Below are 14832 nucleotides of genomic sequence, written 5' to 3' on the forward strand. Positions count from 1 at the left end.
ACACATGAATATGTCCCTCTTCCTGCTAGGTTTTAGGACACTTGCATATCTTGGCTAAGCAGCCCAACAGACAGGCTAATGGTAACAGGCACTGCAATCACATGATAGCACGAAGGGTTTATAAAGATTGTTTCACTCCACACAGAATGAAACAGACGCTGAAACCATCATTTTTTTCTGCCAACACAGTGGAATTACTGTCTTCTGGACAGCCTGCAGGCATAAAAACTTTAGAGAGAGTACAGAAGGCGCTATATTGACAATAGAGAACTTGCATATTTAAATAATTGGAAATGAAAACTGCCCACGAAAACTGGAAAGTAGCATGTATTGTTTGTACGTGGTGAGTGTTAAAAAACACCAGGAACTAAATTTAAGATAGGGTGCTTTTTTTTTGTTGTTTTTAATCTTCAGTGATCTTCAGTGGTTAGGTTAGATTACTGCCGTTTCTAACCTTACAGCAAAAGTTCACAGATTTAAAAATTAAGTGAGATGCATCAGCAACTCCTTTACCCTGGATATATTACAAATATCACAAATTCATTCAGAATATCAGATCTGACATATTTCTTTAGACACTGCTCCATGATATGTTTGCTGATATGTAGCCTGTCACAGTCTCAGAGGTTTGAACTGTTATCACAACTTAAGCACACAGTAGAAGGGCAAAGTATCTTACATTCCTCTCAGTTTCCATTCTCTCACATTCAGTTAAGCATGTCTTCCTCCTCTCCCCCCGCCCTACTGTCTTTGTTGCTTTGGGCGTTTAATCAAGAACAGTTGACTTGCAGTTCTGCTACCTCATTCTAGACTCAGAATCAAAATAGATCACTGCGTTCAGTTCTTTGACTACCTAAGAATAGTTTGCATGAATTCAGCTCTTACACCTCTGCAATGGCCTTTCAATAAGCTTGCACACATGCAAGCAAGTGGAACTTAAAACACACAACTACATACACAGCAGTAACAGAATTAAATCACTTTTGACCTTACCATTATAATCTAAAATGCACTTTCAACACATTCGTAGCATCTGAAATTGAGTAGCATTACTGAAGGCCAAGGTGAATACTCACCATGGTTGAAATTAATTCTCTTTGAATTGCCCTCCAATTAATTGCACAGAAACGTCTTTGTTAATTTTTACAAAAATATTTTGCTCTATAGAACTTAACAGAATAATTCACCATCCACTGAAAACAATAGATAAAATTTATTTTCAGGGCTTCTTTTTTTTGAACAAATCAAACACAAATCATCACGTTAAAATACAAACCAGTTTTATCACTTTTACATTTACAAATGTACACATTACCAACAATAACACTCAGAAAAACTCAGAACTTTAAAAATAAATCAGATACAGATAATTCAGGAATATATTAAAAGTAAAAATCATTAATACATTAAGTAAAAACAAAATTTCCTCTCAAACCCATGTTCATCCTTCTGTAATCATCCAGGCCTTTCTTGTTCTGAGGCACCTCACTGAAAGCCAAGGCTGAATAAACAAAATGGATTTACACAAGAATGAAACTGACATGACAGTCTTTAAAAAAGAGACTACATCATACACATACCGGAGCAGGGTGCTCATGAATACAGCCAGGACAGCAGTGCAGAGAATCATGAACAAACATGTCGCACTCCACGCAAAATGCATTCTGGCATACTTTACATATATAAACCTGTGTGGAAAAGATAGAGAAATAAGTTAAATTAGAAGAAAATTACAGCGCTATAGTAGATCAACAGTTGCCATCAAGACAACTTGCACAACAAGATTGCATCACAGAAAACCAACTGAATTAAGGTGTCTGAGACGCTGAACTTGAGTCATTGCAGAAGCTTCCAAATGCTTGGAGTAGAATCTTATTTATGCAAGTTTAGGAAATCCCTTCCCACACTTGTATAGCCTTTGCAGTCTAAAAGGCATGACTATGACAGAGAACTCTACCATCAGAAAAACTTTCCCAAGTATTTTTCTGGCCTTCAGAAAAATAGTCAATAGGATTATCTCTACTTGTGACACATCTCAGTGCAAGTTCCAATGCAGTTCAACATACTTACATTTTGATCTTTGATTTCTCCATGGCAGCCTTGACAATACCTAGAAGAAAAATTTTGGTTTTTAACTGAGAAAAGTAACAAGATTATATATAGTGGTGTTTAAAAACATCTTAATCATACATAATAACCATTAATAGAAACTATTTCGGCCATTCAACTGGATACACAGGGTAACTGCTAATGGTAACTAGAAACACTTCTTGCCAGAGGTGACCAAAAATCACCAAACATTCAAAAGTGTCTCCAGCAGCATGAAAGCTACTGCAAGATATTCTTACTTCTGTGAGGAAAAACAAAGATATAGTTTATATTATCACAATCATAAATTTTGAGTACCGTTCTCCCTGATATTCTTCCAGTGGAATTTCCTGAAAGGCATCCAAAGGGAACAAGTGATGGTAAGATCGAGCTAGATGAGGTGCAGACACTAATGTAAGACCTGCAAATAAAAATACATTGCTATTATTATATGAGAAAATTTACAAGTAATGATTCTGTTTTGTTGAGATTTCTGATTAGAAGGTTTAAGTCAATCTTCAGAAATATATTTATAACGCAGAGCTGAAAACTTAACAAGTTTCTCATCTCCATCTTAAAAACAAAATGCAATCATAGAAGAGTCTTCCAATTAATTCTAGTTGCAGAATTCATCATTGGCAGTGATGGTTCTGCTGTACTAGATATCCAGTCAATATGGTGCCACACTACAAGGTAATACTGCAGCCTGCTATAACACTGGCAAAGCATGCCATAGGCCTATTTAAGCTAACACAGTCTTATAGTGGAGCATGAGCTAGCCTAAAATTCTTTGTCACCCACTCACACATGGAATAAACTTTCAGGTTATTGTTCTGATGACTGCTGCAGTTGTGGAGAATATCTTCCTGATATAAAGAATTTCTGAGTTACACTATTACGTTGCTGAAATGAAACTAATGTTGATACCAAAATTTTCTGTAATATATGGAGTAATAATTCGTGTCAAGAAGATGGTTGTTGATAATAAAGAAGGGGGAGATGTGGGAGTGTGGCCATGGGGGTCAACAAGCCCCATGGTTAGTGATAACATCAGACTCTTACGATGAGGCCATCAGGAATGTAAAGAGTTTAGAGGGAACAAAGAAGGGTGATTCAGGAGATGCCTTGCCATCTCAGGTTGCTTCTTCTCCCACCGTTAAGGCATGGAAGTTGCTGGGGGTTTGCTGGTTGCCGGGCAAAGTTGTTTGACCAATGAAGAGTTAGTGGAAAAGGACTGCTGTGGGGCGAATAGTATAAGAAGGGAGCCTGTTCTCAATATGGGATGCAACACGATATGATGAAGTTCTGTCATCAATAAAGTAGTAGCAGTTACTGATCCTAAAAGAACCCTGGTGTCCGTGTGGTCATTATGCCACAAATGGCACCCAAACAGGGACCCGAAGAAAACAAACAGGGACCTGAACAACAGGAACAGGGACAGGCTAACAGAACAGGGACCAGGACAGGAACAGAGACATTGATCGCCTAATGAAGATAGGTTCGGCCAAATTCAGCAAACTGCTCAAAGAAGCTCATATAGAAAGTTGCTGGAAATAGACGCACCGGAGCTGGAAGGAAGCTCAAGCTGAGACAAATGGACCCACGCATACAACTGCCCTTTGCTGGCCAAAGGTAAGCAGTTGCGTGCTATGGGGAATCATATGTCCTTAGAAACAAAGACTGTCCTGGTAACCTTACAGCTTGTTCCCTTTATTAACAATCAGACAGTTTATGATCTTGAAACATGGGACCAAATTGAGGTCAAGGTGTGGGACTCGGCTACTAGAGAGGACAAGGTTGCGGTGGGATTGCTTGGCACCTGGCGAGCAATCTCTGAGGCCTTAAAGAGCCATGTGCGACCACAATCAGAAACCTGTGGTTTGCCAGGTAGTGATGGAGCTGCGGGCTCGTCCACTGATCCTTCTGCTACACTATTGGCCCCCCCCGCCGCTACCGCCATCGCAGGCCTTTGCTGTTACGCCCCCTGGTGAGCTGGGCGTTCCTTTTGATCCAGGCCCTGAAAAGGAGCCAGATCTGTTTCCCTTCGATCCGGGAGGAATAGGATACATAAGGCCCGAAGGCCAAGTTGCTTAACAACTTAAAGCGCGACATATTGTACCCACAACTAGCCCTGGAACTCTCCGGTGTTTGTAATCAAGAAAAGGAATGGAAAATGGAGACTGTTACATGATCTGAGAAAAATTAATGAAGTCATGGAAGATATGGGAGCACTTCAACCAGGATTACCAACTCCAACTATGCTCCCCAGTCATGGACACTAATAATAATAGACTTAAAGGATTGTTTGTTAAACACTTGCCAGAATTCAGAAAACTTTGCCATGTTTATGTTTCAATTGATACCTTTTCTGATTGTACATATGTATAGGTGTATTCGGGTTTCTTATGAATATGTAAAAGCAATGTTCTGTATATTTAGAAAGTTCGATGGGTGTGTGTGCGTTTTGGTAGAGCGTAGACTCCCTGCACACCCAGCGCTGTTTACTTGCCTTTTATAAATATTACTAAATTCAGATTGAGTTGTATCTTCGTTTATAACAATTCCAAACTAGAATTATTTCACCCTGTTGCCAAATACAGTATCTTGATTAGACTTATCATGTTTTAGTCATATGCCTGTGGAAGTTAACAGGTGGATAGCTATTGCTCACATAATACTACTACTACAAAAGATGCTAATCCTTCCTCCCACCCTCATTGAGCAGGGACAAGCACCACTGTTTGCAGTCTGTTAAGCTTTGCAAGGCTGAATGGCTTTCTTTGATCCTGATTAAACAATACAGTCACTATGACAACCTACTAGGTGGGAAGCACCTGCTGTACTGGAGAAGGCATCCTGAAGAGGACACCTATCTTGCAGACCCCGTTTTTCCATGTAGTTGGCCAGTGAGGAGAGTTTTTGCTTTTCCTTCCTCACTCCATCATCCCCTCACTCCATCTGCCAACTCCTTTATGTTTATTTTCCCCGAAAACAACTCCTGCTATTAAGGTGGCTGTAAGCCATCAGTTACAGATCTTGCAAGTAAATCTTGGTGTGTATAAACCTCCCTCAACATCCTCCATACAACAATCTCATCTCTCCCAAAAATGTGAATGACAGCTTGTCAGTTACTTGGTCAATCCAGGCAAATAACAAAATATCTGTTACTCACTGATGTGAGGGCAGTAAAACACCTACGACTTACTATGTTTTGCTGTATTTGTGTACAACGTATGCTCATTAGCAAGTGTTTTTGGTGTTCTTGCCTTTCTCTTCCATCATCACCTTGATCCCAGAAATCGACAACAGCAACAACAATTGATACAACTATTGCAGACATATATTCTATGAAATTTAACATAAGATACATATATGCTCCATCTAGGCTCTTCCTTGTCAGTATCAATTTTACACACACTCTGGAATTCAGAAACAGGCACATGAACAACAGAAGATTATTTACTGTTACCTGTATGATAAAGTTTTATTATTACAGGCATAGTCCCTCGTATGTACAGGAAAGTCCCTTGTATGAAGCTGAAATCCCAGGACACAAATGAAGGCTTCTTAAGCTAGAACTGTCCTTTATTTGCCAAGTTCAGTTAAATTTCTCCACCCCTTAACTCTTAATCACTAACACATAATGCATCTATCTGCTCACCTGCTCTTGTTACTCACCACAGATTTTGCACTCCACAGGAAGTTCAGAGTATTTTGCTCTGCACTGGGGACAGAAGTACCCACCCAGCGTAAGACCTGGCTCACTGTTGTTTTCCAATTGCCTGGAACAAAGACAGACAATTAAATATGTAAGAGAACAACCTGATGCTACGTAACTGAAAAAATGTATGGTTCTCAAAACAAATAGTTTTAGCAGTTACTGTAGCTTTTGTACAACACTTTCAAGTGTATGGAAGTGTCAGAAAACTACTAATATGGGTAAAATATCAGTAATCACATTTTCCCATGGAAACAGAACAAAGACCAAAATTTTCCCATGTAAAAGAGTCAATAAAACTTTATAAAAAAGGTATTCAAGACATCCGTATCAATATTCCTACTCGCCTCCCAACAGCCTGTACTGACTTTAAGATGTACATTAGTACCTATTCTTTCAAAGAGCAGACCGTTTCCTTCTGAAAATTCAGACTCTCATATTATCCTTGAAGACTATGATTCCTTTCATTAAGAGCACTGGCACACCAAGCAAACAAGGCCTCTGTTTTAAATTTTCCTTTTATGTCACCTCGGTAAATAAATAAAAAACTTTATTACAGATGATACCCTTCTTTATCATTGTTGTATCTTTATAACGATATAAATATTTGAATTAATAAATGCATTTAAAGTTGGTAGTACGAATAAATGTACCTAAAAACCATTTACTATCTTAAAAAAAATCTAAATGCAAATTTTATAAAAAATATTTTAAAGAAAGAACTATGGCCACATAGTGGATGTGCAAATAAAAGCAAGATTTCTACTGAAAAGTCACAACACATTACTTGCTAGTCCTTTTTCATGTTATTTTGCATTATTTTCACTGAAAATCAGATTTGCTAAATATGGCTAAGTATATTCAAGTATGACTTGAATTCTAACCTAGAATTCTAATCAGTTTATTGAATTATAATTAAATCTACTTACGCCATGCTGAAGGATGGCTTTGCATCTTGATCAGAGAGGGAAGCAATAGTGTGCTGAGGAAAACCTGAAGAAAAAAGTCTGATTTCAAACATAAAAATAATATTCCATTTTCTTATGGTAATGCAGAATTTCAAAGATTATCCTAAACACTTAGTGAATCTCTTTTTTTGTTTGTTGTTATAGGAAGCAAGGCACTCTTACCAGGGAGCAAGTTTTCCTAACATTCTCTACCTACATTCACCAACAAATCCTTTATTTTCCCCAGCTGTAAAAAATGAAACAGCTTTTCATAAACTTTATATTAACTGAAACTCATTGGAGCCAGTTTTTGAGTAACAGTTAAAAAAGATGATGATGTACAACAGTAGGAAAGCAGAAAGAGCACTACAAGAATGTTTGCTTGAACAGTGATTTCTTATTAAGGCAAAAATACTTTAATATGCACACACCAAGAACATATTCTTCTTCCAAGTACTGTATGATGACAGATGAGACTATAGCACTTCACAGAGGCTGTAGAAGACACTGGTCTTTCTATGTCAACTATTTTTTTTTTTTTTTTACAGATCATCTCAAATAGCCAGATTATTTTCACTACTTACTAGGTTTTATTTCCAAAGAGTAAATTGCTTCAGTATTTAAATCTATGTATAAATATATTCTTATCTATGAAAATGCATGGATGAGAAGTTAATGCTCTAATCAGTCGTAATAGTGTTGCTATTCTAGTTTAACTCCAGGCTTAAATTTATTGAGAAATACATCAGGAGAAGAAAAGGCACCTAATCCATTTGTTGAAAGAAAGACCACCACAACAGTGGTCCTAACAAACTATATACTACATGTCCAAATAGAAGGGTCTTGCAGCCAATTAATGGTTGCCTTGTACAACCATTAACCTTCTGTAAAGGTTGCCTTGTGCAGGGGTAAATACTGAGGGAGAATAAAATACAGTTTTTCATCATTTTCTTTTAAACTTTATATTCACACCAGTTACTATACAGTCAGTGTTATTTCATCTTATTGCTTCCAACTGCAGTTGCATAATTTGTCTTATTTGTTCTAATTATTCTCTTTATTTAAATGCTTATTACTTTGTAGGAACAATATTAAGTAAATAAAAATCTACTTAGCAAAATAAAAGTTACATTTAAAAAATGTGCAAAAAAATGAGCAAAACCATTTGTTTTGCTTTAAAACAGAAAATACAAGGGCAGAAAAAGACAGATTTACAGATCTTGCACCAGGACTGCAACAAAACCATATCCTACCCATTCGAATAAGGGAGCACTCGGAACTTGAACTGGCAGGTGGAGGACTAACATGATGCATTAGCAGTTCCTTATAATGACTTTCATCTAAAATAACATGGTATGTTCCTGTCATGAGGAAAGAAATGTGTTACTCTCATATTATGACCAGGTAAGTAATGCAAACATATTCTACAAATAACAGAAAACAACAACTTACGTACAAAGACAACTCAGAAAAAAAAAAAGATTTTTATTTTTTTTCTTAAAGAAATCTGAAAAATAATCTTGGAAATCCTTCTGAAAAGAAGTTTTAAAACTAATACATCAATGTTTACTTACAGGGCCCTTATTATTTTCGTCAACATTACTCTGTAGTAATTATATTGTAAGAGCTACTTTTTTAGTAACTGATATTAACATGTTGCACTAAGTTCCACATCTTACAATTTTATAGGTAGAAGCCTGCTTTAAGACACATTTCTTCTCTCCACAGATACATCTAGCAGCTTGTATTATTTCACTGAATACTATCCTTCACAGATTTGAGAAGCCCTTAAATTTTCTGCTAGCATGACAGAACATTCATTCTTTAACGCCAACATGCACTGAAGAAAATTACCAACTAATTACTTAATTTTGATTTTAAACTTATTTTATTAGTATAACTATAAAACTTCAGATACATACCACCAGTTTCCCGGGCAAGTACTGTACAAACTCGAACTTCAGCACTTAGACTGATGACAGACACTCTGATCTTAACTGCTTTTAAACACTTCATGTGGAAAAAGAAAGAATAATCAAATTCGTATGCTGAACAATAAAGGTTAGAAGTTTTAAACAAAAACTTACTGGTGATGACACTGCAACTGTCTGTTTTTAGTCTAACAGCTTGGAGGTTCAAAGTAGTAGCCAAACTTCACTTCTGTACCTTAACTAGATCATAGATGTTGGTTGGATCACATGTTGTCAGACTGCTGAAGACTACCAAAACCTCTCTGCTTGTATGTCCTGGCATGTGCCTAAAGAAAGCATATGGTTAATTGAATTCTGTACACCACGCTATATGTATGCTAAAGTTTCAAGGACTTCAATGTACTAAAGTCAGAAGATGACATGATAGGAAGTTGCCTATAAACTAAGAAAAACTTTTGTAAGCTCCTGAGCACCAGAGTTTCACTTTCTAAAACCCAAGACTTTCTCTAATATACAAGATTTGATTATGTAATTGTTATCAAATTGTTTGTGCTAATGTTTAAGTTATCCCTGTACCTTATCCGTACTCTCACAGGTTAAATTAACCTCCAAACTAGCACCACTGTAGTAAGTCTTCCTAACTTCTTAAAAATCTCTGATCAGTTTATAGATGTAAATCTATTAACTCCTTTCTTTCCTCTTACTTCTTAATTGAAAACTCTCTTTCAACTAGTCCTTCAGATAATTTTTGTGACATTGACTCACACAGCGAATAAAGTTTGTAAATCTAACCTACTTAAAGGTCTACTTTTCTGAAGTCTGTCAAAACTTCTATCAGATTCAAACTTATTTATTTTAGTGGTCTCTTACCATTATTAATCCCAAACTCTGCTGTCTCATTCCTTAGCTCTCTCGTAAAAATTCATTGCAGGGTCTTTCATCCCTATATTTATACACAACCTAACATCAACTATTTCTTTCTAAAATATTGTTGCTTCCTGTAAGAAGCACATCTCTGAACAGAAATGTCTTGTGTTAGAAAGTTAAATATGCTATCAGCTTACAAGTTATCAGTGAGTATTCTAAGAGGATGTAAAGCCACCTTTTAAAGACTCATGCCAGTACAATGCAAGAAACTACTTCTAAAGAACAAACAACATCAAACGTGAATAAGAACAAAACAAAAAAACACAATAAAAAATTGTCTCTGTCCCCTCAAAAATTCACAATCAGCATTATAATGACTATGGGAAACAAAAAACAAACACAAAAACATGTTTACAAACTAACTTTAAAGTCTGCATGGCCAAATTTAGGGAATTATATAGAGACGGTTCTCCATGGCAGTTCATATCCACTGCTTTCTTCAGAGCAATTATGTGCTTTTTTGAGTTACCTGTGAGCGAATAAAACAGTTCAAAGTAATGTGTTAAAGGAATTTATGTATTTAAACTTTATATTTTATGAGCGATGAGTATATTTTATGAGTTTTATAAGTATACTTGTACAGAAACAGTTTTCAAACTATGACTTCAAAGTCTATCCTTAGAATTCGACCTCTCGATCAGAATGTGGAAAACAATGTATCAACAACAAAAAGACATTTACTCCACAAATATTCAATTGCTAAAAACTTTAAGAAGCCAAAGAGGAAGAAAATCATTGTATATTGCTAAGCGTTTCACATGAACAAAAAATCACAGTGAAAACTGTCTCACAAAGAGTAAAATGAGTTCTGCCTCCATTGAAACACTGTTATCCTCAAAGTAACTTTAAGCACTAAGGAATTCTCCAACTCTTCAATAAAGTTGCTCGAGTTTTACAGGTAGATAAAGAGACAAGATTTAAAACTACATCTCTGAAAACACATAGCTTGCTAGTGACAGAAGGCAGGAACTCAAGAAACCTTGCTTCATAACATCCTGTCAAATCTCAAGAAATGCACAGATGTCAACAAATACAAAATTAATCAATGGGTTGAGAAATTAACTATACTGACAACAGATCTTAAGTTTTTTAAAAAGATAACACATCCCTACCTGAAAGTTCTGTCATTTTTTCAGCTCTTTTACTCTTGGTTACAATTAAGCCCATCTGGAGGGGGAAACAAAAAGACAGAACTTTTCTTAATGAGTTTAAAAATACATTGATTTACAACTCTGCTATGTTTTGCTTCATACTTCTTTATAGATCAACAATTATTTAACTACACAAGCTTTCCTGAACGTGTAACAGCAACACCACAACGCTATGGATCAGTTAACCCATGTTCCTGTACTTTCAATTTACTTTTGCAACAAGGAACATTTTTTTTTTTTTTTTAATTCCAAATATCTGAAGTAAAATATAATTGAGACTTCTGTGTTAGGATTTATGTTTAGGAATGTAGGAAAAGAATAGATGAGTTCTTACTTCCACTGGTTCTTGCAAAACCAATAATTTCATTAGACTGATGATAAAAGAGTGGAAAGTAACCTAGCAACTGAAAAGTTTACTAGAGAATATTAAAACTAAAAGTAACTTTTACAGATTTCTGTTACCTGTTTCTTGCATGGTTGTACTCACCTGACTAATAGGATTTTGGTCAAAGTACTCTTCAACAAAATATTCCAGTAACTATAAAGAAAAACTGAGACTGTTAAAAACAAAATACAGTTTTGCTTCACATATACTAAGTAATTGGTAACTGCAAAACATTCAGTATTGTTATTTTTTTTTAATTGGGAAAAAGCCCATCCCTTTCACTTTCTTCCTTTTGCCCAAGCCTTTCCACCCTTCTCCTTCCTATGTTACCTTTGTAAAGTAAATTTGTTTCATATGCTGAAGCTCTAGATCAGTGTTTGTTCAAATGGAGGTTTAAGATATACCAAAAAGCATAAAACTGTACAAAATCTATAAAACAGAGGAGTTTAATGGTTTGTATTATGACTTTCTCTAATGACACTGTGCGTGCAGTTCAAGCCCTATACAATCTGAAGTAGCAATCCAAATCCTGTCTAAAATCCATTCAAATCAGAATTTATGAAAACACCATGGTAAGAAAAAAATTCTGAATGTATAATGAAAGCATGTTTGTTCTTCTTCCATTCATTATTACAGACAACATTTCATCTTAGCTACCACACTGCAGAAGTGTTTTACTGTTTCTGCTGTATACTCCTGCAAGGCACACTAATGTCATACAGCTTTTGCTATTCAAAAAAACAAAGCCAAACTGCCCTAGGAAAATTACAGGTTAGCAACAAAGAAAAGGGAAATAAACAGTAGGGATGAGAGGAGAGATAAGGCTATGTAAAAAAAAAAAAAAAAAACAATTGCAGGAGGCTGCCTTTCTTTTAAACGCAAAATGGAATTGATTTACATAGAAACAGTAGATTAATAAAGAGAAAAAATTTCTGTATGGAAATACCTTCAAAGTGCAGGTAAGTCTGTTTGGTTTTAAATCCTGGTCCTCCATAGTCCTTGATCCATCAACAACCACATAAAGGTGACGCATCTGCATTATCAACATAAAATGTTAATTCTACATCAGGTTCACATTTTAACAGAAGGATCAAGTTTTACTACTCACAGAACAGATATTTAAATGAACAGTTCATTATTTTATTTACTTAGAAAAGCAAGAACTTCCTCCTTCAAACAGGGAAAATTTAGAACAGAGCTGAACCACTACTTTTAGGACTATACCATAAACAGCAACTGAAAAAAGTCATGCATTTTTCCATTTCTCCTTTGAAACGAAACAAAAGTCCATCTTGAAAAACACCCACCACTCTTTATCTCTGAAAATAAGCGACAAAATAAGCATAGTTTGCACACATTTAATCTCTTTATCTGAAGACTTCAGTGTTGCATCACACAATAACGTCATCTACAACTCATTAAAATTACACACGTTTTTTCACATGGAGAAAATTCAATTGAGCAAGTGTTTGCAACCTGACTGCAGCCACAGAGCACACCCTGATACAGCAGTGAACACACCACACCTCAACCACCAAAGTTACTGATGCTTCACACCCCACGCTGCCACTGAGCACCAAAAAGTGTTTAGAAAAGACTGCATGATGGAGAATGCAAACTTTGGTCTCAAGCACATTAAGTCAGCAAAAGCTACTTCTAGTTAGGCATACCACCTCTACTCAGGCAGTTTTGGACTCAAGACATTCAAGGTAAGACATTAACATACCATTCCCAGTCGAACTTGTCCATGGTGTTCGTAGAGTCTATTAAAACACACAGAAAGTTATGTAAGCTGCAAGTGAATGAATAGTGCCTAAAAAAAACTCTGAAACAAATCCAACACTGGAGTTTGGGAAAATATAAAGCAACCATAAACCATGGACACTTACTTCCATTGAAAAAATGCAAAAGGTGAAATTATAAAGTCAACCATTAATTATAAACTGATTTCATGCCTCTCAAAAAATAAAAATAAAAATAAAAATACAGTTCTTGCCACGAGGTTTAACTTTGAATTTTTTACATGGCATTGAATACTTTAATGTAGCCTGAAAAAAAAACCTCAGATTTTATCTAACATTTTTTTCTGAGAAATTTAAACAAAAATCTGATACCATCATACCAACAAACAGCTTGAAACATGTTTTGTATATTAAAAAAAACTTTGAAGGATTTTCTCTAATCAATCCAATTACTGCAATAACAGAATGCTCAGGTTGGAAGGGACCTTAAAGATCATCTAGTTCCAATCCCCCGCCATAGGTAGGCATGCCACCCACTAGATCAGGTTGCTCAGGGCCTCATCCAACCCGGCCTTGAACACCTCCAGGGATGGGGCACCCACAGCCTCTCTAGGCAACCTGTTCCACTGCCTCACCACCCTCTGTGTGAAGCATTTCCTCCTAATGTCTAGTCTAAATCTACCCTCTTAGTTTAAGACCATACCCCCTTATCCTATCATTATCTACCTGAGTAATGATTCCTTCTCCATCTTTTTTATAAGCCCTCTTTAGGTACTGAAAAGGTACAATGAGGTCTCCCCAGATCCTTCTTTTCTCCAGACTGAATGTCCCCAGCTCTCTCAGCCTGTTTTCACAGGAGAGCAATCACAAAGCTTTACACAGTGTTCCATCAGAGTAAGACCTGACCTTTCAGCTAGCACACATCTGAAGTATCTAGCATAAATGCATTCAGTCTTAGAAAAAAATAATAATGAAGATAAGATTAACTATTTTTCTTCTTGATTGACAGGCACTGTCAATCAATAGCAGGTCATAAGCAGGAGTCTAGAGGCCTGAATGCAAGAGGCCACAAGCATGTTTGTCAGGCACGCTGACACCATCTACCCCGCAGACCCCATTTCAGAACGAGTACGTCCTTGCCAGGGCCAAAGCAAAAGTAGCACTTCAGGCATGCCTGGGGCGATACCAGTACCTTTTCCTCTTTGCCTTGAACAGAATGTCCTCGATGGTCGCTTTCAGCGATCCCGATTCGTCCTCCTTGAGGATCTCCCTGCACAAAACAGCCGGTGCCTGAGCACGAGGGAGGCCTCCCCCGTGCTCCCCGGGGCCGGGAAGGCAGGGAAGGCAGCACCCACCATGTTCTCTCGTAGCCTCCTTCCCAGCGCTTGGTCCTTTCAGGCTCCTCATCCATGGCCGCGGCCCTGCCCTGACAGCACGGCGGGACGAGGAAATGCGGGCACGTCTGCCGCCGACAGAGACGCCTCTGCGGAGCGGGCTGAGGGGGCTGTGGAGACGGGACAGGACGGGGCAGGACCCGAGGGTGCCCCGGGGACGGGTGCGAGCCCCACCGCACCTCACGCTCCACCCGCCACCACCCTCCGGGCGCGCACGGAAGCGCCACCCCGCTCCCCTCCGCCGCGGTGCCGCCGCCGGGCCCCGCCGGCCGCCGCCCGTGCCGCGCATCGACCGTTCCGGCGGACTTTCCCCCGGGCTGTGCCTTCCCCTAAACCCCTTGGGGCAATGTCAGCGGCCGGGGAAGGGTCCTGGCGACCAGGAGAGGGGCGTTCCGCAAGCACGCCTCTGTCCGGCTGCCGCCGGCCCCTCTCGCCGCTGTGCGCTGCTGGCGGGTTTCTTGCAGTGAGCTGAGCTGTCAGTGTGGGCAGCTGGGGTGGTTTGCCCAGATGGGCAGCCGAGATCAGCCACAACCGCTCTCACTGCCTCTG

At 38.0% G+C, this 14832-nt stretch overlaps 1 protein-coding gene across 2 annotated transcripts; it reads right to left on the minus strand.

Moving 5' to 3' along the window:
* Window positions 1-1194: 1194 nt before the first annotated feature.
* Window positions 1195-14494, minus strand: LOC106049386 (general transcription factor IIH subunit 2). 2 transcript variants are annotated; one of them, XM_013201683.3, is made up of 16 exons: window positions 14245-14492; window positions 14082-14159; window positions 12874-12910; window positions 12094-12180; window positions 11250-11300; window positions 10724-10778; window positions 9975-10080; window positions 8920-9010; window positions 8676-8763; window positions 8007-8114; window positions 6736-6799; window positions 5767-5870; window positions 2407-2509; window positions 2071-2110; window positions 1581-1688; window positions 1195-1501 (listed from the first exon to the last, which is right to left on the minus strand). In XM_013201683.3, exons 1-16 carry the CDS (start codon window positions 14298-14300, stop codon window positions 1442-1444), a joined length of 1236 nt encoding a protein of 411 aa, XP_013057137.1. In that variant the 5' UTR covers window positions 14301-14492; the 3' UTR covers window positions 1195-1441. The 2 variants fall into 2 exon arrangements, with proteins under 2 accessions (XP_013057137.1, XP_066844549.1); XM_066988448.1 differs by lacking the exon at window positions 2071-2110 and having other exon boundaries at window positions 1195-1688; window positions 14245-14494.
* Between the last annotated feature and the right edge of the window lie 338 nt (window positions 14495-14832).

The sequence above is a fragment of the Anser cygnoides genome, chromosome Z (genome assembly GCF_040182565.1).
Source record: "Anser cygnoides isolate HZ-2024a breed goose chromosome Z, Taihu_goose_T2T_genome, whole genome shotgun sequence".
Taxonomy (NCBI): Eukaryota; Metazoa; Chordata; class Aves; order Anseriformes; family Anatidae; genus Anser; species Anser cygnoides.

Excerpts from the sequence above, each read along its gene's own strand:
- LOC106049386 (XM_066988448.1), bottom strand. The coding sequence starts at position 14,300 with ATGGATGAGGAGCCTGAAAGGACCAAGCGCTGGGAAGGAGGCTACGAG. Across the intron at positions 11,301-12,093 it reads GACTTACCTGCACTTTGAAG|TTACTGGAATATTTTGTTGA; the intron begins GTATTTCCATAC and ends TTTTCTTTATAG. Across the intron at positions 6,800-8,006 it reads GTGCTCCCTTATTCGAATGG|GTTTTCCTCAGCACACTATT; the intron begins GTAGGATATGGT and ends TTTTTTCTTCAG.